Source organism: Crocodylus porosus, unplaced genomic scaffold, assembly GCF_001723895.1.
Source record: "Crocodylus porosus isolate Cpor-Errol unplaced genomic scaffold, CroPor_comp1, whole genome shotgun sequence".
Lineage (NCBI taxonomy): Eukaryota > Metazoa > Chordata > Crocodylia > Crocodylidae > Crocodylus > Crocodylus porosus.
The window spans coordinates 20,087,906-20,113,701 of record NW_017728914.1 but is presented as its reverse complement, the minus strand read 5'-3'; the positions used below and the strand labels follow the sequence as shown (position 1 = coordinate 20,113,701).

The 25,796-nt window shown below is 46.4% G+C and overlaps 1 protein-coding gene across 4 annotated transcripts in view; it reads right to left on the bottom strand.

Annotated features, from left to right (window-relative positions):
- The window catches only part of SH3PXD2B (SH3 and PX domains 2B), a 124,092-nt gene that overhangs the window by 53,855 nt on the left and 44,441 nt on the right, over positions 1 to 25,796 (bottom strand). For all 4 annotated transcript variants that reach the window (XM_019534947.1, XM_019534948.1, XM_019534950.1 and 1 more), the window contains exon 3: positions 17,840 to 17,915. In XM_019534947.1, coding sequence (XP_019390492.1) covers positions 17,840 to 17,915 — 76 coding nt within the window. The remainder of the gene's footprint in view (positions 1 to 17,839; positions 17,916 to 25,796) is intronic.

Sequence of the window (25,796 nt, the reverse complement as noted above, 5' to 3'; positions counted from 1 at the left end):
AAATTGTAAATATATCAATAACATTGTGTTCAACTGATATATATATTTATTAGTGGCGTTACATTTTAGTTGCAGAAAAATGGTGGATTTGGGGGGTTTTAATCAGAGAATTTGCAATTTTTAAAACAGAGAAAACCAGAATCTCTGCTTATCAGTTATTACAATGCAATTGTTACCTCCGCATGCTCCTGTAGTACCACCAGTTAGTTAAATCACTGTAACTGGAACCTTAAATGAAAGAGGCCTAAAGTTAAAACAGCTTTACTACTTTTGTATCATTATAGAAACAGGAAGATATGAGCTGCTACAATGTAATTGTTGTATCAATGTCAAATGATATCCATATAATTATTACACCTGTCTATATACACACACTGTCCTCTCTCACCCCCGTGTAAATCCCTGCTGAGACAGCACTTGGTGTGGATATCAGCACTATGCAGATACTTTCAATCACTCCTAGGTCTCCCTCAGCTGTGTACTTCAAGTGGCACAAAGTGTGAGACTCACTGGGTGTGTCTACACGAGATGCAAAAACAGGATAGGTCCCGGCTGGCCCTGGGGGTGGTGCCTGAAGCTAGCTGGGACCTGCCCCAGAATGGGACAGCTCCCAGCTAGAGCCGGGCTGTGCTGGGAAGCCCCACTGGGCACAGGCCTTGTCCCATGTGCGAGGGGCAGAAGACCTCTGCAGCAGCAGCAGTCTCTTGGCCCTGCGCATGTCAGGACCCCTCTTGATGTGTATGGGGCCAGGAGAGAGCTGCTGCTGGAGCCAGAAGAGCTGTGCAGCGCCTGCAGCAGCTGGAGTCCAGCAACTGGACTGGCCCCATGCTCCCTGCCACCCCCCCAGGTAGCTCTCCCTAGCTGCTGCAAGGAGGCAGAGCAGGGCAGGAGCAACCCTGTACTGGGGTGCTCTCATTGGCCATGTCCAAACGAGCATGGTCATGCAGTATGTGGTGTTGTAAACACATCTGCGGCACCACATACCAAACATTTAGATGTTCTCTGCACTGCAAGGGCATGCTGCCCACGTGTGTGCTGCTCTGCTTTTCTTTTTCCTCCAGTGGGTTTTTTTGACCCCTGGATATCCAGGGGTAAAAAAACCAAGCAGAGTAGTACATGTACCGGCAGCACACGCCGCTCAAAAGTCGAGTCAAGTTGCCCAGAACCATGCTCTGGCTGCTGGCCAGGCTCCGAATGGCAGAATTGCTGCTCCTGCAGGCCCGGGAGGCCTGGTAAGGCTGCTGGGGCCAGCCCAGTGCTGGACACGGTCTCCCTTACCCTACCCAGGGTAACCTGTTGCGTACCAAAGCATGCCTGGTACAAGCATTCCCTAGCTGCAGAACAAAGTGGCCATCACTAGTTGTCCCCAGGGAAACAGATGTCTGCACTCATCTGGATGTGGACCTTGGGAGCAAATCTGCTCCCAAGAGAGAGCATGTGTAAATGTGCTCCCAGGTAGGCTTACTGCTCAGTATTTTAACTGTGCATAAGCCTACTTTGAAATTAATAGCATGTGTAGACATACCCTCAATACTTTTTCAAAAAGTCAGTCATTGGGCATCTCAAGGTGCTGACAGACACTTCTGAAAAATATCACGAAGTACCTTCATGCCTACCTCCTGACCACCCTCCCCACCTGACAGGTTTATCCATGAGGCACCTCTTTTGATAATGCTCACATCTCTGCATTTCACACACGAATCTTAAATAGTTGATTGAGAGAGCTTTGCAGGCCCAAGGGACGGGAGGGGGGAGACAAGGACATTAATAGGAACAGAAAAAGAAAGACCAAATATTAGTTTGCCTGGATTTTCACTAACCAATGCTCTCCGGTCTTGGACCAGAAAACAAACAAACAAACAGATGTGCAAAAATTAAGAGACGTGATAAAGAGGAAATTATAGCAGATTTTTTAAAGACATGAGACATAGGAAAAAGTGATCTTTATTCAACAGTCAAGTACACTAGAAGAGTAAAGAGAAAGTTGGGAAGGGAACACACTCCCCTTGGACCATGTGTCCACTGGAGAAATAATGTATTCTTACAAGTATTGGCTAATATGGGCTAAAATTCTAGTTCAGGCCAGGCAGTGGCAGATTCAGGGCAGCCCTTCAGGGAAGCCTACACTAAGATCTTAACCCGAAGTAGCTAACACAAATTAAAACACACCTTGTTTTGATATTAGCCTTTTCCATGAACTAATTTACAGTTAACTCCAAGCAACACCTTTTGATTGACTAGTGCGACTGCTCCCCAAGCATTTCTTCCAGTCTACAAGTCTTCACATCTTACCCCAAGTCCCAGCTCAGTGTAGTAAAGTACAGCTGTAGACAGAACCTCGAAAGATGGTTTCTGTCCATGTAGCTCTTAAATGGAAGTGGTCCCTTAGATCAGTGGTCTCCAAGCTTTTTTGATCGCACACCCCTATCAGTAAAAAATGTTTGCGCACACCCCCCCAATATATATTTATATAAATATAAATAGAAGTTCTAATATTTTCCTCTTGCACCCCAGTGGATCGTCTTGCACACCCCACTTTGGAGACCACTGCCTTAGATCATAGTTGTTTGGCTCATAGCTTAGATATGGATCTTACAGGGCTTTCCTTCCTGGCTGAGGTTATTTTTCTCCTCCTTTAAAGGAATCTTTCAGCTACTCCACTTTTTTCCTCTCACTCTTGACTCAGGCATTTTCCATTGAAGCCTGTTGTGCCCTAAAAGTTTCAAGGGCCTTTGGTGAGCACAGCTACTCCAGAATTTTGAAGACAAAAAGGCCACCAGGACATACCAATAAACATATATGTACCTTTTTATACAAGAAAAACTTGTTCCCACACTGGACTAAAACTGACACAAGTCCCAATTAAAAGTGTCAAGTTCAAGCCTGGGTGATCAAACTCCTTTAAATCTCAGCTGCTTGCAATAGGAAGCCCATGTGAACAACCTCAGTAATTGCCCACCAGCTTGGATCGATAACATGTGGTTTCCAAAAACTTTCAGCCTCCAAGGGAACCTGAGCTTTCAGTTTCAATGGTAAGATAATCATCAAGCATAAGTCAACTCTCTGCCTGCTTCCATCAAGTTTGGGCGAGTTTTAGTGTTTGTGAAAAATGAGGAACTTCCATTGTGGATGGTGATAGGCATGCTCTCTCCCTCTCTGCCCCACTCTACTGATGCGCTTCAAACCCTGGCCTGCCATCCCATCTGCAATTGGACAAAGGCTGATGTAAGGGCTTGTTGCTTATTAAAAAGTGGATCAACATCCAGCTTTCAGGGATGTGTTTGGCACGTGAGCCTGGAGTCATTATCACACGTGGTATAAGATGCCATTTGAATTCAGGCTTCTGGTAGACAACAGAAGCCAAAGTGATTGTTTGGATCATCTGTCTCCACCACCCTTACCTTCCCTCTCCCGCACATACCATGGAGAAGTCACTCATTCTTGTCTCTACTCGGGGTCTCCAGCCCCACAGCCACCCCCATGCCAACTGAGATCCATAGGATGGCATGCCAGTCAAGACTTACAATAATACTCCATTACTGGCCAGAGGGGCAAGCATCTCAAGGCACTCCCTGCTAACTACTAGTGCAGTAGGGGACAACCTTTTTGGCAGGCATGCCACAAATGAGTCCTATACTTTCCAAGTGTCCATCAGCAATTCTTCCCATGCCTGCTCTGCTTTGTAGTTCCTGGTCTATGTTCCCTACCCCACCTTATGCTCTGCTTTGTTAGGGTTACCATATTTCCAGTATCAAAAAAGAGAGTACCTGGAGGGGGAATGGAGAAGGAGTATATATGATTGTGGGGGTGGGCAGTGATATGCCCATGTCCTGCCTCTGCCCCTCCCCCCAGCCCTGCTGTTGCTGTAACATTCCTCTAAATTCATGGACAATGTCTGCTCCTTCTGAATAGTCAGGGCAATAAGGTCTGCAACCCTGAAAGCCACCTCCTGAGCAAAACTGTTCCTGAATATACAAGGCTGCATCTGGAAGCCCCATGGGTCTGGAATGTTTGAAGCAGATTCTATACTTCAAGGCCATCTTTTCCTAAGGCACAGAGTAGTCATCCAGTTTTTAAGTACTTTTCATAAGTACTTAACACTTAGCTGCAAGTATGCTCCCAAATGCAATTCAGATGGTCAACTGCCATGTTGATTATCCTGAATGGCTTGAGCATTATTTCAGTCCTGGTTTTAGGCACTGCTTCTCCCTGGTGCCCTATTGTGCACGTGGGAGCCACGGCAGCTCTGGTGGAAAACATTTGGCTCTGGAATTCCTTCCCTTTGCAGTCTGCAATGCAAGAACTTGATTCAGTCTGGTCTTTAGTTCTTAAGGAGCACTGTGGAAAGACAGCAGGGGCGGGAGATGCAATAATTACCTGCCCCTAGTCATTTGCATTACCTAGGGCAAGTAAATTATCAACAGTTTTCCATTCGCATCAGTCCTCAGGGTAAAGAGAGGCTAAGTATATTTTCTGCATTGATTCTTGTTGTAATGACAATTTTCAAAGAGATAAATGGATCAAAGCCGTCCTGATGTCAATTTTTAGAAATAGCTGTTTCATTTTTAAGTCTTGTCAATCTGATGAGATACAATTGTCAAGGAACACATTTTAAAATGTCTAAAATAAAAAGCAGCCTCTGGGAGGAGTGTTTAAATGTTTAACAAACAGATGCTAGTGAAAAAATATAGTTCTAGGGAATAAAAGCATCAGAATAAATTAAGAGATTTTAAATTATTCCAGCCACTGAATGCATAAACCACAGGCAAATTCTATTCCCTGCTTATGTTTGCTTTGCTTCAGTTCTAATCCTTCCCAAACAAGAAATTTACCTTCTAATAAAAAGTTGATTTACATGAAAATGCCTAATTAGCTAAAACACAGATCCTACCAAAGCTGCCAAGAAAAGATATAAAACCTTGATTTTCACTGAACATGGGAGAGTTGCAGAGTAATGGCTCCCTGGTTTCCTAAGAGAAGGGGGCACTTGACTGAACCCATGGGGTGGGAGCTGGAAGGCCAGGCCCTGGATATATAACAAACTAGAACTCTTGGTTTCAAAATGATACCTTTTATTAGACCAACTGGAAAATGGCAAGAAAATTGTCCTGGATCCACATTACTTAGCCTACATCTAGAAAATAGGAACAACAATGCAGCCTGGTGAAGTACTTAATGAAGGGGTTTGAGCCCCTCCAATGCTGGGGAAATGCATAGTGAGTAGCACTCACTGCATCACACATGACCCATTCATTTTCTTGTCTTAAAAAGATCTAATAAGTGCAGCAGTTACAATGACTCACACCAGGGGCCAACCTCTCTCTCTTCTCTAGCTGCCTGGCCGCCTTCAGGAGTTTGTAAGAGCTCTTACATCGTCTCTGGCTCAGTTCCCTGGCCTCCAGCATTTCTGGGCCATTTCTGTTTCTCTCTTGTGCAGAACATCCTAAATCCCTTCAGGTCCTAGGAAGGAAGCAGAACTGCGGCAGGGCTTGGAGAGTCTCTAAACTCCATCCCCTGAAGCAAACGTAGCTGCAAAGAAGCGTGTGGACAGACTAAAGTAAAATGGGAATTAAGCTTGATGAACACTGGCTAATTGTTCTTCTGGCCCTATTCCAGTAGGCAGAGTCAAGAAGGTAGACACAGGCATACAGATACTGCCAAAAAGCGTATGGTGACCCCGTCAGCTTTGGGATAACACAGTCTAGCTCCAATCAGTAATGCAACACCACAGAATGCAAGAAGTAACAAGTATGCACTACAGGATACTGCCAGAGGACAAGGAAGGGATGGGGATTATGTTTCTGCCACTACAAGAGTTTTAATATTGTCTGGGAGTGTTAACAGTGTGACTCTGCAGCAGGAGGGGCAAAGATAGTGCAGAGAAAGCAAGGAGGGCAATACTAATTACAAAGGCCTTCACAAACCAGATAGAAAGGATAGAAAAGCTCAGGCTTCTCCCTCCTTCTTGCAAATTCAATAGCATTTAATCATCAAGAAAAAAAAAATCCCTCTTCTCCAGGCCTGGACATGCATCACATTAACACTAGTCTAGTTACTTCAGTGCATAGAAATGGGACCGGGAGCAGACAGATGACCAGTTACCCCAGAGAAGCTGCCATGGTATATTTCATTTACAGTGCCCTGCCAGAAGGGGGTGAGAGCAAACACTAACATATTTGAATTGAGCTAACGACAACCCAAGGATAACTGCAGAAATCTGATATCTGTAATGTACGCTAGTGTTTTTTTTGCTGTGCAGTCTTCTTTCAAGGTAATTTTTCATCATTTTCTTGTAAGTTACTCCAGCACAGAGCTATACACTACGTTTTCTTTTTCACACCAGTGTGAATATGTCTGATGTCCAGGCCCTCCCTTGTTCATTAGCATTTTTGGCCCAGAGGGAGGTAGTTAGCCATGTTAGTCTGAAATCAAGGTAGAGTGGCATCTGATGGAGTAGCATTTGACAAAGTAGGATTTTGCCTATGAAAGTTTATGTCTCTCTGAAACAGTCTGTCCTCCCATCATTGCTGGAGCAGACACTTTAGTTACCATGCAATCCCAGCTCTCACTGTAGTGACGCTTCTACCAACAGCCTCTGGGTCAGGGAAAGGAATTTATGGAGAAACACACTGTGGAAGATAATTTTTTGTTCATTTCTTGCTGATTGTGAGTGGGTGCTTCAGCTGGTAAGGTCATCACTGCCGCAGGCTATATTTATATAGCATTACATGCTGCTGTTTCTAAAGCCCGTGCTGTCAAGTAAATTAAAAAGGAAATTCATAGCTAACTTTCATATTTATGTTCATATGATTAATTCATGCAATTAAGGTAAATGGCCTAGTAGCTCTCTTACCATTTGCAAAGTAACTGCATTAGCAAGCACAGCAACACGCACACTTTGCACATCGATCTCTGAAAATGTGGGTTGTACTTTTACTCCAAATTTTTATGGGTGCTTAATTCATTTTGGAGAAACAGACAAAGAATCTCTCAGTATAGCAAATAGCTGGTCTTGAAGGCACTCAGCCCCTTGCAGGTTTGGCTCTTCAGCAAGCATGAAAGTATCTAAAGGGAAAACTGGGGAACAATCAGGAAGGCCTTTGACACCGTCTCCCATCCCATTCTCATTAAAAATCTAGGCAACTGTGGCATTAATGCCTGCACAGTCAGATGGGTCACAAATTGGCTGAGGGGCCACACCCAGAGAGTGGTGGTGGATGGGTCATATTTGACCTGGAGGGATGTGGGCAGCGGAGTCCCCCAGGGCTTGGTCCTCAGGCCTGCACTGTTCAATTTCTTTATTAGTGACTTGGACGAGGGGGTGAAAAGCACCCTGTTCAAATCCACTGACAACACCAAGATTTGGGGCGAGGAAGGCATGCTAGAAGGGAGGGACAGGATACAACTGGACCTGGACAGGTTACAGGGGTGGGCGAATGAGCTTAGGATGGGATTCAATACTGACAAGTGCAGCGTACTGCATTTGGGCAGTAAGAACCAGCAGCATGCCTACAGGCTGGGGAACTCCTTTCTTGAAAGCACAGTGGCTGAAAGAGATCTTGGAGTCATTATCGATTCCAAAATGAACATGGGCCGCCAATGTGAGGACGCCTTCAGTAAGGCTAACTGCACCTTGGCATGCATCTACAGAGGCATCTCGAGCAGGTCCAGGGAGGTGATCCTCCCCCTCTATGTGACATTGGTCAGGCCGCAGCTAGAGTACTGCATCCAATTCTGGGAGCCACAGTTCAGGAGAGATGTGGCCAGCATCGAGAGGGTCCAGAGGAGGGCCACTTGCATGACCCGGAGACAGCAGGGCAGGCCCTACGAGGGGAGGCTACGGGACCCGAATCTGTTTAGCCGCCACAAGAGAAGGCTGAGGGGGGACCTGGTGGCTGTCTAGAAACTTACTGGGGGGGACTAGTGGGGAATGGGAGACCCTGTTCACCCAAGCACCTTCCAGAGTAACAAGGAAACGGTAAGATGTTTGAGAGCAGGTTCAGGCTGGACATCAGGAGGCACTACTTCAGTCAGGGTGGCTAGGATCTGGAACCAACTTCCAAGGGAAGCGGTGCTGGCTCCTACCTTGGGGGTCTTTAAGAGGATGCTTGATAATTACCTAGCTAGGGTCATATGAGCCCAGTATTCTCTCCTGCCCAGGGCAGGGGGTCGGACTTGATGATCTCCTTAGGTCCCTTCCGGCCCTACATCTGCGAATCAGTTATATGACCAAATTTGGGTGTATAGATTTTTTATTCATTTTTCTATACATCCATGGGGCTATACAAGTGTAGTCATCTCCTAGAGCAGTAGTTCTCAACTGGTGGGTCATGGGAGTGGTGTGGGTGGTCTGCAAAGGAGGACAGAGGGAGGGAGTGGCCAAGACAAACTGAAACACAGTATAATAAAACCTTTTGCTCTTACATGTTTGTCCAGAGATCTCCTCCCACCTTAAACAGGAAAGGTAACAAGCCAGAAGTTTTCACAATACTAACTCTCAGTAAATGATTCCCTCGCCTAGCATCAGTTTAAACAGGAAAAGAGCAAAGAAATCTACAGAGCATTTAGGATGGAGTCTGAAGGCATCTGAAGGGCAGCCTATGTAAATCTTTATCCTTCTGCTCTCTCCCTACCTCCACCCAGGCCCTTTCAAATCAAGGCTAAGTACCGTACCTTTTATGTACTCTCTAGCACCCAGCTGCCAAGTGCTGCCATTCCAGCTAGGACTGCTGCCAAAGTTAGCCCTGCTATTTAGAGATTAAAGGGGTTGCTGTCAAAGCAATTGAGGCTTTTACCAACCTGAAGAAAGGATGAATTTAAGAGCAACAAAAGAGCAGAAACAAGGTCTGCTAGCTTCCTGAGCTGATTCAAGTGTTTATTTTTGTTTAAAAAAAAGACAGTGAATCAACACAAAAATACACTGAGCTAAAATAGCTCCTTGGGTTTGCATATTCCTCCAAGTGGACACCAGGCATTTATAACCCATGCCAGGAAGGCTAGTCAGTCTTATGAGGGGTCTGAGGCTCTGTTATGCAAAAAAAATTCACCACAAAGTTAATTATCTGGCCACATCTGTAAGGCTTCAATGTCCTGTCAGTTTTGCTCAGCAGAGTCGCAGCAGAACAGAGGTAGAACTTCAAATCAGACAGAAAACCTGGTCTGGTCACCCCGCTAATTCATGCTCTCTCCCCCTCCTTTATGCTCTGTAGGCCATTTGATATCATCTAAATAGCTTGGGAGCCTGCTTTGTTTCAGGGGCTCCATTTCCTTTCTTTAACTGCAATGAGCTACTGAAAATAAATGGGAGGGAACCTATATGGTTGTTTGCCCTGCAGGAGTGTGGGAAGACTATAAAATCCCACCAAAGCACTGTCATGAACTCTGCATCAAAACCAGCTGCAGCCCTCAGCCCTCTCCAGTTCAGTGGACACGGCTCACAACATCTCTTTGAAGCTTTATGCTCCTACCCTACCCATACAGAGCTCTACTGTGCTCCCCATGGGCCAATTGCTAATGAAAACTGAAAGGCTCCTCTCCCTCCCATCTCATCTAGTTGAAGATGTCCCACACACCCCTTGCCATCACCATCCACTTCAGATAACAGCCAGAAATCCTGGGTATCAGTGGGTTGGAAAAACCAGGTTACTACATAATCCAAAGCTCCCGAGTGTTATGTGCTGGCTACCACGTCTCTGCAAACCCCATGCAGGTGGATATGCATGTAGATACCTCAGCAAATCAGTGGCACTGGAGCATAGAGTGGAGCAGAGGGCAAAGCTCCTGTTGCACCAACCAGCCCTTCTCTTGCCCCCAAGTTATTTATTGTGGTGGCCCCCCTTTACACCCAGGGATGAGGCTGAGAGGTCAGGACTCATGAGCCTTAGCAACAATGTGGGAACTGGCAATGGAGGTGGGAAGGAGAGGGGTGAGATGGATGGTACAGATGGAGTTTGTGTGGGGTCTAAACTAAGTTAGTTGGGGTTGCTGTGGATCACGGTGGAGATGTACTGGCACAGCTGGGATGAAGACATACATGCAAGAGGATCAAAACCAGCCTCCAGTGAACACAGTCACAACATATGTTCATCCACAATCTTTCCTACCTTCCCAGAGGACATAATTCAGAAAACCCCATAGCCACTTCCTTACGGCTGGAGCCAAGGCAGCAAATGGAGGAGTTGAAAGCAGCAGACAGGCAGCTCTTCTGTTAGTAATTATATAGCAACTTTCAAAGTTGCTGTCAGACGGGACTGCCAAGTCATTTAACACTGGCTGCCTGGACTTGGTGCCTATGTAGAGACACACATGCACAAGCCTCCAGGACAAGGAGATTGCAGGGTAAAAAAAGAATTGAGCACAGGTGGGGTGAGGGGAGCCTCATGGGTGACTGCAGCACAACTCTCACCCTCCAGCAGGTTACAAAGCCCGTCTCCATCACTCACTCATTACACTGACAAATAAACACCTTCCTGCATTCTCTCCTGCTTCCTCCCCAACATGGAAGAAGATCCCCACAAATACCCACAAAGCCAGCTCATCTTTCTGCTTCAAACTCTTCCCTGAAGCTTTCCTTTACTGCTATCTCTACATAAAACCTTAGCAGCCAGGCTGCTGGTGTGTGGCACTGTCTAGCCTGCTGACCCATGCTGTCTCATTTCCCCTGCCTCCTGTGTCCTAGCTGAAATAAGCTCTTTGGGACAGAGATGGTCTTTTTCTCCCGTGTTTAGACAGTGCCCAGCACACAGGAGTCCATGGCTCATAGGTGTTACAATAATAAACAAACAGCAATGCTGCATTCCCAGGACGCTGAGATCTGTGCACGCAACAAGAACAAAAAGAAGGTACTTTATTTACTTCTACTGCAGGATGTGTGCCACATCTACTCTACAGCTTCAGGAGTTGCAACCACAGAAGAAAACCCTGCCAGGGAGCCACTGATATCAACTTCCTTGGCACTAACACTGCCAAAGCACCTTCATCATTGCAGATCAGTACCCAGGTTGTTCAGATATGCTTTACCCTGGAAAAACTACAACATCTGAACCCCCATCCCCATTTCCCTGCTTTCACTGGCCTTTAGGGTTGCAACTACTGAGGCAATGCCCTTCAAAGTGCCTTGATTGTTTTTGATTCACTGATGTATGGAAAGCAAATAGCCCCTGCCCCGGGAGTTCTCAGCCTAAACCAGCCCTGGGGAGGAGAGAGTAAAAGTAGAGAGAGTTATAGAAGCATATCAATCTGAGAAATGACTGAGGCTCCTCTAAAGACAAAGGCTGTTATTGGATCCTGAGTGAGGTGGAGGGGCAGAGGAATCAACTTTGCAATTCATTTAGGATCACAGCCACTAAAGAAGCCAGATATTTCAGGACTGGAAAAATGTCTGTGCCTCTCGCTTTACCCCAAAGGACTCCATCCTTCCTCGGAAAGAATTCGTTTATCTGCACCTTTCAAATCACATCCAGATTTTCTCTGGCACAAGCTCCAGATTCACTTTAAAAAATGTGCACAGAGGCAGCCTCAAGAAGAGGAAGTTTGCTCCGTGCTCCATGCTGGGATGGGTAGGCATGTGGAAGAGCTTCCATTTCCTTTAAACTCTGTCAGAGTCCTGGGTTTAGCAGCTGATTGGCAAATTTCTGAACAGAGGGTATGTCCTAGCACCACAGTCAAGGGAAAGGGCTCTCTACACTTCTATGAAATCTATGAACTAGACATTAGGGCTGGAAGGGACCTTGGAAGATCATAAGAGTTCACCCCCCACCCCAGGGGCAGGAAGTCAGCTGGGGTCAAAGGATCCCAGCAAGATAAACGTCCAAATGTCTCTTAAAGGAGTCCAGAGTAGGTGCTTGCACCACCCCTGGAGGCAGTCTGTTCCAGGCCTTGGGGGGCTAGGACAGTAAAGAAGTTTTTCCTCATGGCCAGCCTGAAACGGTCTTGAAGGAGTTTGTGACGTTGGACCTATTGTCCCTTGGGGTGCTCTGGTGAACAGTCGATACCTACCAGTACCAGACCCATGCGATGCTATATGTATGGGCCCTGGGACCTAATGGAGATAAGAGCACTCTCAGGGTCTCAGAGAGGCTCAGAATAGGCCAGCTTCACTTTCCCACTACTGCCCCATCCTGGAGGAAGTTACAGCCTCGATTGCTTGCTTCCCAAACCTGTAAAGGCTGAGAAAAAAAGTACAGTGCCCTAATTGGCCCTCTGAGACAAGGGAGTTCTGCACTGTGAACCTCAACCACAAGGACAGATTGGGAAAAATAAAGTCTCAGGAGGAAAAGGGACTAACACTTAACACCAACCATCTATGGCACTTGAGGAAGAGGATCCCCCCAAACTGGCCTGTACCAAGATGGTGAGACATTAAAATTCATGTCAGGTCAGCCTGATGACCAACTGCAAACAGCATTTCACTTCAGTGCAGGAAAGCCAGCTTAGAAGCAAACTCCGGCAATTCCTGAAGACTGAAGAGGGGTTCACTGTGGCACACTGCCTCTGCCACTCCAGGACAGCAACAGCAGCCCTTCCTTCCATGCTGCAAGAAAAGAGACCACTCCAGAGCTGAAGGGGGAGAGGACGCAGAGCAGGAAGGAATGACCGTCTCTCATCTTAGTCAAGAAGACTGAGCAATTGGTATTAAAGCTCAGAAACAGACCTGCATGGAGAGAAATTTTACAACCAAACCACCCCAAACAGCATCCTCCCCGCAACCCCTACAACTTTGTGCACAATAAAGCAACAAAATGCTTATGGGAATGCCCTTAAGGCAGTGAAAGCTGGGTCTGAGAGGCCCAAAAGAGCAATGACTAGTGACCCAAGCACAGGACTGGGAACTAGGAAGTCCGTTTCATCACAAACTCTCTCATGGATACTCCGCAGCCTGAGAAAAATCACTTGGGCATGTCTAGGAAAGGTGGTATTCACTGATGCAACTCCCAGGGGCTTTTGTGGGGAGCAGTTTTGGAGATTTTTATCCTTTGCACTAACTAAGTGCAAGGATCATTATAAAGCTGGATCAGACTAGGTGGGTGGGAAGGAGGTAGAAAGGGGGACTATGCTCTGCTTTTTACATCTTTCCCATTAAATCCTCTTCTTCCTTTGGAGTTTGCTGTTGTCTGTAGCTTGATCTTCCTGAAAAGCAATTTTACAGCCAAAGCTAGCTCTGCCTCAGGCAACCCCTCCTTGAGGTTCACATTTCCAGAGAAGCAGACTGGCTGCAATAGGCACTGGGCCATTTGAGCTGTATGAAGTTTGGAAGGCTCCACTTTCCTTATAAAAGCTGTTTCCTGAAAGATCTGGCACGTCCTTTGCACAACTGGCCCAACTGAGCTCATTTATTTTCTTAGTTCATTCTTTCCTGGGGTCTCCATCTCATCATCCCCCAGCCAGTGATTGTATAACCCATCATGTATTAACTCCTCTATGCAGAACCTGGGTCTGTGTGCGCACCCTGCACAGCACAGAACAGATGCATAACCACTACCCACAGGTGTTCCTGGGAGACCCTGCTCCTCAGCAGGAGGCTGGCAGCACTCCCATACCTTAGCAAACCCCCAACTCAGCCACTCTCAAACTGTGGGTCATGACCCCAAACGGGGTCTCAACATCAGCGGATGGGGTCACAGGGGTGGGAGGCCAGGCTAAGGAAAAGTTTGGGAAGCACTGCCCCCACTCTTTGCATTCTGTACAGCCAGTGTTACTCCCTTCCTCCAGCTATAAAAGGCTATGTTAATAATGACAACATTTGGGGAACTGGGTCTGGGGGGTGTCAGGGAGCGAAGCGGAGGGCACCCTCCAACTTGCTGAGTGCATAAAAGCCAATACAGGGCTGCGACTGGCTCAAGACCAAAACAAGGAATCCAACTCCACAGTAGCAAAGGAAGATCCTAGATCAGCTGCACTACCTGAGTGTTATCAGACTTGAGGCGGGTCAGATTTGACAGATCTTTTATCACCCAGGAGATGCTATATGTAAGTACAGTGGGAGAAAAGACAGGAATTTCTCCTCCAGAGACTTCCCTCCCTATCCCTGTTGCTCTAATACCTTCCTCTCGAGAGCTCTGTTGCTGTCCCATTCGTTTTGCAGGGCAGGTGAGGAGGATCATTTCCACTGCAGGGGCATACTCTGGCAAGACCCAGGTTAAGTCTGACATTCCAGAGTCTCCTCTACGACTTCCAAGAAAAAGTCACATCCAACCAGGAAAATAAAAAAAAAGTTACATTCACACACAGAAAACGAACAAAAAACTCCTTTTGGGTTAGATGCTGTAAAATAAGTGATAACAATTAGGACCACTTGCCCCTCCAGGAAAATACTGTGACAGACAATCCCAGATGGCATCTTCTTGGTTCCTGATGGTGACCCCAAGTTCAAAAGAATTAGGGGTTTGTTAAGAATGCTAAAGGCAGCAGGATGTATAGGAGAGCAGGAGATATTTTTCAGGACTTCAGAGGCCACAATGTCTAACTTTACCACAGAAGGCTTTCCAGAAAGCAGCATATTTCAAAATCAGACCACTGGAGCCAAATCTCCACTTGGTAATGAAATTCAGATGCTAAAGTGTTTCTCAGAAGGCAGGGTGGGGGGAGCAAGCTACAGAAGCCATAAAGGCTGAACCAAGTGAAAAACCCAGCAACCCTACAACTCTCCATATACTGGATCCACAAGTTGCAAGTTTTTGGCAGAGGGATAGAAATTGGGTTTGTCTAGCCTTTGACCCAATGATGCATCTTGATGGAAACAGCACAAATCTGCAGTTTTACAATAATTAAAAACAACATCTGTTGCCATCCCAAGCTGAGGCGGTGAAGTCCTGAGCCAGAAAGAATACGGCATAATTCCTGCACCCTAAAGCATAATATTACCCATCACTGCAGAGGCTTTTCTACAGCCAAACCGGGTCCTCTCAGGATGAGACCCTGCCAAGGAGCCATCCCACCAGGTGACCAGCATCAGAAGCCAGCTCATAAGAAAGCAAGCTGCTGTGTTCTTTCTTCATGTGCCAAACCTGGCAAAAGGAGCAGAGAAGGCACAGACCTCAGAATGCGTCACAGGGACTTCTCTCAAGCGAGTGATTTTAATTTAGAAGCGATTCTGAAGAAGACCCACACAGCTAGTCAGATGTAAGCTCAATATGCCTAGCAAGCTAGCTCCTGCCCAGTCCTGGAACAGTCTCAAATAAGATGTTTGCACCAGAACCACCCAGTGCTCTGTGCTAATGTACAAAAGTAGGAAAAAGACAGAGCCAAGGATGTCAATAACTCTCCTCCTTATTACTCTTGAGCCATTTCAGGCTCATCCAGAAGTAAAATGTCAAGGTAAGGCTCAGACAGTATGAACTGCACGTGACCATGCAAAAAGGTGGTAAAAATAAAAATAAGCCCAGGACCAAAACATGCAGCTCAAAGCAGAACCAGAATCAAGGCCCACCTCTAGACTACTACTTACCTCCTCCCCTACTCCCTAGTTTTAGCTACCAGTCCAAGGCTATGGAAAGAGGAAGAGTACAGCATCCAAAAAATGTTTCTTCTAGGTATTCTGAAAGCACCTATGACCATGATTTGGTTCTTAAATATATTATAATCCTGATCCTAAAAACTCACATTTGTCTTGTGACCCTCTGGAACTATCCAGTTCAGTGGTGCTCAACCTATGGCTCATGGGTCAGATCTGGTACCTGAAGTGAATGAATGTGACCCATAGCATAAGGGATCAATAGTAAGAAGCCTGGATTGGCATGCATCCCCTTTCCTGCCCTGCCCCATGCAGCTGATTCCCTTCGCAACTGGATGTAAATTCTCTTCCCCTACCCCTGACATAGATAGTCACTCCACTCCCCTACCAGAGAGAAGTGGGGGCCCACAGTACAGCTGGGTCATAAACACCCAGCCTGCCACTCTAAAAAAAAAAAAAAAAAAAAGCTTGAGGTCCACTGACCTAGCCCATTCCCCAGCTACTACCATGAGGTCCCTTCACAGCAGAGTAGGGCCTCAAACTGAGGGCCTGAATCCAAGCACTCCCAGGTCTGGGAAGAGTCCAGAATCCAAATCCAGAAACTGCAGCTCAGGCCCTTGACTCTGAAATCTGCTTCCCCCATTCCATCTGGATTTTTACACCTTTAGGACATCCTGCAAGGCCCATCAGCTTTGAGGAATGATGGGGATACAGAACTAATAATAAGAGCTCTTGTAACTAGAGAACAACACTTTTTTTCTTTTCTTTGGCAGGCAGTTTTCCAGGCTTTCTGACCATTCCTGGAGACCGTGTCTTTTAGCCTCCTGCGAAGGGGAACAGTGAATAGGATGGGCATCTGCCAGCATCATTTCTAAGTAGTCATCTTATGGAGAAATGTGCTGGTTGCTGCCCTTTGGTTCCCCCCCTCCATTCCACCCTTAAGGCATGAAACCTGGGTGTCACCTCCCCAGGGCTCCAATTTAACAATCAAAATCCCAGCAGCAAGTCATTTAACTAAGGGAAAGTACTGAAATTCAAATGAGCAGAAATGAAATCAACTGGCGAGGCAGAGAAATGCAGAGCTCAAGACAGCCCTTCTGGAGCTGAACGGCTGTCTTCCAAAAATAGCAGTGTTTTGGTGGGAACGAATAGGGATTCTTCATAAGCAGAGTGGCCAAACTGTAATTCCTATTTTTCCAAGTCGTGCCTTCTGCCAGTTTGGCTTCTACCTTTTTTTGTTCCCTGCTTTCAGCTGGCAGAAAAGCTGCACAGCAATGGCTTTTCCTCTACATTAATGTCAGGCTTGCTCTGTTTTTTGCTGATGTTACAATCAGCAAAAGAAGTCAAACCAGAAATACCCCCACGGGAAACCCAGACAGCGTCTTACTGACAAAAGGACCCTGGCCCACAGAGGGGAAGAAAATGGATTCTTCATGCCACATGGAGGAAAGAAGATGCCACTAAGTACCTTTGTGTTTCCAGATGAGCCAGAACACAGCACAACGGGCCACACTAAGTACATCTGCCACATTTGCTGGAAGTGGTTACAGTACCACCACATTTCTAAATATACCCCTTTCTTTATGCTGTTGGAAAAGATTGTGTGGTCAAAACCCTTTAGCAGTGGGTGTGTGAAAGACTCCGAGTCCCTTCTATCAGGGCATTCTCATCTCAGAAGGCATTTATATTTTCAAAAGCAGCAGAAATGGGGCAGCCACAAACCACAAGCAGCCATTAGGTTCAAAATGGGTAATATGTTGCCTGGGGCAAATGAATGGTCATTCGCTTAGCTGCACAGTGAATACATAGAGCACTTTAGGTAACCCAACTGGAAACAAAGGCCTAGGAGAAAGTCACAGCTGTTGATTAGTTTTGCTCTAATGTCGCTCATTAGGTTGCTATTAAGTTCTCTTCAGACTTGAACTGGAATTCCACTCGAGGAAAAACAAAGATCAGTCCCTGGGAATCCTCCACCCTAGCTAGGCCTGGGCTAAACTGGCTGTAGCTATGTTGAAATCCACTTGTCCATTATAGGGATAGCAGAGATGATAGGGGTACGCTTGCCTGTCTGAAGTAAAAATATAGGTGTTTTCTAGAGACAGTGGCTATGACTTAAGAGTTCAGGATGGACAGCACCTATGATGAAATACTGCAGAAGTTTGGGGTTATAACCCCTGATTGTTGGCCGCATCTGTCACCCTGAGGGGTTTAAATGGTCTGTGTGGATGCTACTGAAAATACTGTGTATAGATTTTAATGGGAAGGGCTCATACACTGTGTATGTATGTGTGCATGTGTGGCAGGGATTTGTGTATGCCTAAAGCTGGTAGCTTCTGATACTATTATGCCATGATCAGCATTTGTCTTCCAAGTCTAATAGACTCCTACCTGGCAGAAAGGGGATGATCCTCTGTTTGGGATCCTTCTGCCCTCCTTCCATCGGGAATTTGTCCAGCATTTGCATCTAAAAAAAGGGAACACAAGATAGGAGATTATATACATATTTATTAAAGGCAAAAAGACAATTCCTCAATGAGAGGAAAGACTGAACGGAAGTCAGGACTCCATGTCAATAGAAGCTAGCTTTGGACACTTGCAAACAACTTCATTACATGGCAGAGGGGGCCCTTGCAACAAGAGAAGAGGAACCCTCCAGTGGTTGGCTGCCAATCCAAAGGATTCCATAAAACACCAATGTTAAGATGAACTAGGGACCAACCTTTTTGGCAGGCATGTCACAAATAAGCCTCATAACCTCCCTGGGTACCACTCTGATCGCCTTCTCCTGCCTGATCTTGATGCTTTGCTTGATGCTCCCAGTTCGATCTGCTGCGGTGCTGCCTGCCTGCTCCCTGATCTGCTGCATGACACATGCAGAGGCTGCCCATGCCACTTGTGGCACATGCCACAGGATGCCCACCACCAGCCTAGACAGCTGGGAAAAACCATTTCATAAATCCAATTCACTTCTCCCAATTTAGGTTGCTCATTCACCATTTGCATTCAGCTTAATGAGGACAGAAAACTTCACTTGCATTCCTATAACCAACAGCCTTTATCCTAAAGGACTTCAGTAGCCTACAAACATAAACACTCAATTGCAAATACCCATACTGGGATCTGTATTACAGAAAAAGGTCCCTTGTGAATATTAACTTGTGTGAATCACTATGAGATTACTGTAATCAGAGAGGGCACTGGTCATGACAACAAGGCAGATGAGGACAGAAAGCTTAAGATTCCAGCTCATTCTAAGGATGCTGCACCCTAACAGTAGCATGACAAACACCCCTAGATCTCACTGAAGATGGTGGGGGTGGGAATGGGAGTGGAAGGACTTGGTTTCTCATGGCAGACTCCTGCTTCCTTAAAAGACTGGGCAGAGTCAGGGAGACTATGGATCCCATTCTTCAGTGCTGAAGGTCACATATTTATAAAGCAAACTTGCTGTGTGAGGTCGAAGTGTCCCGATACATGCCAGTGTGCTTTGTAAAAATTGCCTCCTAAACTGGAAGCAGTGGAGCCATGTCTCCATGGTGCTTTCCAAGCAAGCTAATCAGCCTTAGACAACCCTCCTGCAAGCTGACCAGCATGCCCACAGCGTTGCACGGTTATGGCTGCACTGACTCCAGCTGAACGAGGCAGCCCATGCAGAACTGCCAGTGAACATCACTACCTGGCATAGTAAGCTTTCCAAGTGGATGTGGCTCAACTCTCCTCATGCTCTATATAAAAGGGCCCTAATCTCACAACTGGGGGCTGTGGATTTCATTGTATAAACACAGCACTTAAGAGTTCAGTGTTGAGTACTGATCTTAAGCTCCTTTTATGGATCAGGCTCCTCTGCATCCCAGTGCCCAAAGCAGAGGAACGGTGCTTACTACACATGACTGTCAAGATAGATCAAAGATTCCAAGATCTCAAATTATAGGAATGTGGAGGGCACAGAATTAGCTAAGACAGATTTCTCAGTCTGTTTTCTGCACCACTCAACATTATGTTTGTGTACACCCAATGGGGGCGGGAATCAAAAAAGTCTATCAATCACAAGCCTTGATCACCATCTGAGCTAATATGCTTAAAGGACAACAGTTCCTGTAGCTCATGGCACACAGGAGTGTTGTGGCTAGCAATACAGCCAGCCACCTTTGCCATCCCAGCCCAATCCAGTCCATTGGGTGGCAGGGGTGGGAAGCAGCCTTTAGTAGGATACTGGAGTAAAGCTCCTACTCACTACTTCTCAAGCAATAGCAAGACATATTAAGAGCTCTACCACTTCACCCTTTGGGCCAACAGAAGGGCCTATGCTTAATTGCATGGGACTTGGTTGCATTTTACAATAGCTGGTTTACCCTGCTGGGTTTGCTACAGCAGCAATTCATAAGCACTTTTGCTAACCTGAGTAGGCACTACCCAAGAAAGATGACATGCAAAAAAGGAAGGCAAGCAACAAAATGCAGTGGTGCTTTTTTCAAGCTCTATGAGGAAAAACACTCTCTCTCCCCCTACATGTGCAAGTAAAGGCACAACTGGATCTAATACTTAATCCACACAATGGTGTCTCCTACCATGCCACATATACATGGCAGGAGGCACAACTGTGGGATTGCACATTAGATCCAATCATACCTTATTGCTGGTGTAGGGGTAGCTCAATCTTGAGCTCCTCCTCCACCGGCAAGAAGCAGGTTCCCAGGTGTGGGGGCCACATGTAGCCAGGACCAAAAGTTCCCACAACTGATAGGCTCTGACAGGCTGCATGTGACCAAGAGCCCCCACACTCAGGAGCCCCATCAGGTGCAGGACTCTTAGTCCCAGATGGGACCAAAAGCCCCATGTGGGACCAAGGGGATCATGCCAGCCCCAGGACTGGGGGGTTTCATGTTGGGCATAGGGCACCCCTGTGGCTGGGAGTCCCGTTAGCTGACAGGGCTCCCAGCCAAAGAAGAGACCCTGCTACATGTGGAAATTAAAGCTCAGTAGCACCCAGCTATAAAGTTAGTACACATTTTTGAGACCTAATTTTATAGCTGGTTGGAGCTTTTTATCATGGGATAGCTACATTGCATGTGTAGCTGGTCTTAAGGCAATTTTGCAATTAACCAGTTAATTGTGCAGTTGCTGTAATGTGGAGAGGTGGCCACACACACAGTGTAGTTTGAGCAAGGACAAGAAAGAAAGAGAGCAGGGAGAGGCAGTTTTAGGACTAAAAAAATTAAGGTGAATCCAAAACTGAACCATTTAAAAAAGTGCTTAAATGCTCCCTTTAAAAGATGGCCGGTTATCTCAAACACAGGAATGTGTTAAAATGGGAAAAAATATGATTTTAGGATTTGATTTTAATGAGTTAGTAACATAGAAAATGAATCTAGACTTAGCAATAACCGGAGATTGCTCTGACGTTACCAGAAGCCACAAAATGAGCGTGGCGGAGAGTGGAATCATTTCCGCAGTACAGAGTGACCACAAGGCTGTCACTGCGAGTACCATTTCAGTGAAGTTATTGGGAATGTAAACACTCTCCTCTTGGTTTCTTACTTTCAGGAAAATAAAGGATTATACAACATCGCCACTAGCCAACATTACAGACTCCTCTTGTCATCATCTATCCAGAAAGAAACTAAACGAATCTAAATTTTATTATTCCTGTTGGCAAAGGCTATTGAGTTTATGACCGACTCAGGATACATAGTACAAATATCAAGTCACCAATACAGCACACATGAATACGGTTAAGTAACACAATAATTGACTCAAGGTTTTTTCCTTTCTTCAAGAGGGCTTATTGCTCCTAAAACTAAGAGACACCAACAGTACCAGAGCCAGGAATACTGCCTTTGTGCAAGTATCTTTGTGCAACCTCTCTCTCACCCATCCTGGACAACAAGCTTCCAGTGTCCTCTTGTCTTCTTATCCTGAGAATCCAAAACACAACTAGGGACCCCAGTTTTGCATTGCAGCTTCCCCCGTTGCATGGGAGGGTGGGGATTTTCTGCTGTGGATCTCTGGAGAGCACAGATGCTTTCCACAGCAGTATCTGCTCAGGACAGCAAGAGCATATGATCATCGCAGACTAGTACTGGAAGAGTTGAATGGCCAAAAAAAGTGGCAGTGTCTCTCAACCACAATATCACCTGCTCCTGCAGAGCTGCAGTGAGGAGAAGCAGCTGGTAGTCTGCTTGCCTGCATTATAGTGAGAGCTGCAAGTCTTCAAGACTGATGAGCACTAACATGTCTGCTGCACAGAAACGGAAAAGCATAAAAACACCCTGAAAGGAGGGGCAAGGCCCCAAAAACATTAAAGAATGGAAGGGCAGGGACAGAAGAAAGTCAGGAGGGAAGGTCACATGGAGTCGCATCCAGTCCAGCTGCCACATCACACAATTTGGGAGAAGGCAGAGGCAAATACCAATTCAGCAGTTTATAAGACATAAGCCTGTGGCTGAAGAAAAGCTAACAACTCCTTCCAAGGAAAACAATCCCAGAGCCAGCTCTAACCACGGCAGGTGGTTTGTGTTAGCAGATACGAGAGTGCATGTTTGCAGAGATCCAAAGTCTCAGTCATAGGCCGACAGACCTTCCCTTATGACACAAAATGCTCTGGCTCTGCAGCAAGAAGGAGGATTCAGCAGGGGTGGGAGGAATAAACTACACAGATGACAGCTGCCATTACACTCCAGGAGGAATCTATCTGGTTGGTAAGGAGGGCACCTTTTGAAGTTTACTCCTTAAATTTATTTGGCCCAATTATTGCCTAGTGCTGCATTATGACTCTGGGTTTCACTCTGAGTACCTAGGGCTAAGCTCTGTTGTTCCAGGCCAAGAGTAATAGTTCTAGAGATAGCACACCCTAGCCCAAGAAGAAACCAGGGATAGGGTGCAGATCTCTCTCACCTGTGGAAGCCCATAAGTAAAGCATATTAGAAGAGACACTCCCAAACCCGACACATCCTTAGTCCCAAGCAGCCAGAAGGCAAGGCTGACCATGAAGCACCTTCATCCAAGCTCTCAGTGGAAAAGCAGGTTTTACTTAGTAAAAAAAGAATTTTGGACTGAACAGTTTCAACCTGGGAAGAGACTCTTGCAACAGACTGTATCAGCAGCACACATTTCTATCCAAGTTATGCAAAGAAAGTAGTAACACCACATTCCTGGGAGCAGGTGAGTGCCCAGCCATCCAAGATGCAGGGGAGCAGGAGCAGAACCTGATAGGAGGCAGACAGATGCATGCCAAGACCCTTTCTGAATGCAGCCATCCATCCCAACCCCAGGACAGGACAAGGAAACCAGGAGATGACCTCCCTCTCAGCAATGTGCTCAGCCAGCCCAAGAAGAAAGAGCAAGAGAAAGAGCAACACTAGAAGCGATTTACATTGCCATTATTTAGTAGCATTTGAAAGTAGATTTTTTTAAAATTAAAGCTGGTGCAATATCAAGCATCTATATTTTGTCACTGTATTATGTGGGACCTATAAAAACATTGCGCCTCCCTTTTGAGTACAGTAAAATATTGCAAATATTTCATGAAAGTGGCAGAGCTTGCCATTCTGACCTTTATGGGGAAGGCTGATGAAAACTGGAGGATAAAACCTCACCTCACCTCCTCTAAAAAAAACAAACAGCCAATGCATCCACCCCCCAAAGCTGGGAGCAAATTACTCAGAGAAAACTGCAAGTCATAGATTTCATAGACAAATCCTTCCAGTGTGGCCTGGACCTCAGTGTGGTGTGTTCTGATCACCTTGCCAGGCAAGTCTCTATCAGAGCCACTCACAGAGCACTACTTTTGAGCACTAACTAGGTGGTTTTATAGGCGATGGGAGAACAAAAACCTTTGCCCCACACACCTGTTGGCCTAGGGACAAGCACTCCCACCATCGTTCATGTGTCTTGGGTTTAGAAGCCAATGTCTCTTGGTCAATTTGCTGGTCAGCAGTGCCTATTGGCCATGAAGGAGACCTTTACCCCAGTTCCAGTCTCTCCTATGCCAGTTCAGAAATGTTGGAGAATGCTACATGTAGCTATGGAGGAGAGACCGATCAAAATCACCAGCAATGGTCTTGACCCTCTTCAGGGCTATGAAAGGGAATCTTCCATCTCCCAAGGGACAAAACATCCCACTATTCATGGGCACAGTGCTAAGGCCAGCCATCAGAGTCGGTCCGTGAGCCATGGTCACAGGAGGTGGAGGGGAGGGCTGTGGGGTATTTTCCATCAGCAAATTAACTTGTGCCAGGAGACTGAAGTTCAGAATAAATTACATTCCTTCTCTATTGGTCTAACACAACAGAGACCCAAGCAGTGGCCCTTTGTAGCAGCTGATGCAATACATGCCTGTGCCAGAGACTCATTAATTATCCATACTTAGAGTGGTCAACTTTTGACACCAGTCAAAAACTCAACAAAAGGCTTTACAGTTGGGTGCACTGGAAGCACAGGAACCCCTTTGTGCACATATCAGGCTGCTCTCCAAGGGGAAGGGGGAGCAAGAAGCATCTCAGTGGTGAAGAGATGGACTTAAGCCAAACCTGTTCTTATCCCCAACCCTGAAATTCACTGCTCAGGCTTAGATTCTCTTAGATACCTAGAGCATGCAAACACTAGGTAACTGGGGGTTGGAGGGGAAGTAGTGGTAAGTAGACAACAGCAATCCCATTGATCAGAAATAGTTCATATTGGTTTCAGATCTTACAATATGGTCAAAGACTAGCTAAGGAAGAACAGTCTCCCTGGCTGCCCCCAGAACCTTGAGTGTTCCCCACTTGTACAGGGATGGGCAATACGAGTCTCACTTTAACCATAAGTTCAATATGAGCCAAGAGCGTGTTCTTGTGGCAAAAGAGGCCAATAGCATGCTGGGTTATATTAACAGAAGTGTCGCTTGCAAATCAAGGAAAATGATTTTTCTGCTCTATTCAGCACCAGTGAGGCCTTCCATGGGATAATATGCAGTACTCCAAGAAGGATGTGGGCACATTGGAAATGACTCTATAGACTTGGGTAGCGTGGCAAAGCCAGGGTTATTTAGTCTGGAGAAGAGAAGACTGATGGGGGATTTAATAACAATCTTCAAAATACCTGAAGGATGATTATAGAGAGGATGGAAACTGGCTTTTCTTTGTGGCTGTAGGGGACAGGTCTAGGAGCCATAGCCTCAAACCGCAGCAGGAGAAATTTAGGCTGGAGATTAGGAGCAACTTTCTGACTATGAGGATGATCAGGCATTGGGGTGGGCTACCTGGAGAAGTTGTGATGTCTCCATCCCTGGAAATTTTAAAGAACAGGTTGGACAGACATTTGACTGGGATGGCTTAGTCAGGGATAATCCTGCCTTTTGAGGTCCCTTCCAACCTTACTTTCCTATGATCGCTCTCCTCTGTGTTCGAACCCTCTATATTTCCTTCTAGCTTGGGACCTTCCAGACAGAATACTCATCCCTTTTTACCCTTCACTTCTCCTTTCTGGGAAGTCCCCTGGAAAAGTGTGATGCTCAACATGCTCATGTTCAGTTGTGACTAGACCCAAATAAGGCAATTTAAACCTTGAGAAGCAACCCAGCTTGGGAAGTTTACTTCATGACACCTCAGTTAAATCACTACAATTTGGGAGTCCTGAGCATTGGTCAAGTTCATACTTCTTATGAGAAGATCAGGTTTACAACTGGCAGCCCTGTTCCATTGCAAAGCTTGCCAAGATGTCCCTGTGGTAGCAGAATGCAGCAGGAAGGGGAATGCAACCTTAAAAGCCTACCCAGGGATTGACAGCAGTGCTTATCACAGATGGAAGTGCTGACGTTGCGAACGTGCTTCTGCAGGTCAAGGGAGTTTTTATCCTATGATCAGTCACCTCCCAGGTGTCTGTCAAGAAGCTACTCTGGAGATGCCTCAGATTCCACTGATAGTCTTTCTCCAGTCCCATTAAAAGTACAGGTGCACTGATACGCCAATCTGATACCAGATCAGCACCAATATAAAGAAAATTGATTGCATCAACCTGGTGCGGCTGATAATTTGACCAATATATGCCCGTGCATGCGGGCAGCACATGCAGGCAGTGAGAAGCACAGCCTAGCAGCTTAGAGAGCTGCATGCAGTTGGTAAGTCTGTTGTGGTGGAAGGGGTGGGGGGAGGGAAGGGGTGTGGGGTATGCAGATCAAGTTCCCCCCATGGTGAGGGACTGGGGCTGGGGCAGGCACTGCCCAGCTGGGACAGGCATGGGATGGAGTCATGGCTCATCCGGGGGGGGAGGGGGGCAGCTCCCACTGCTGTGCACACCCGGGGTGGACATGGGGGGGCATGTGTCCCCAGATATGCATGGGGTGCAGGCAGGGTGGGTGGCAGTTGGA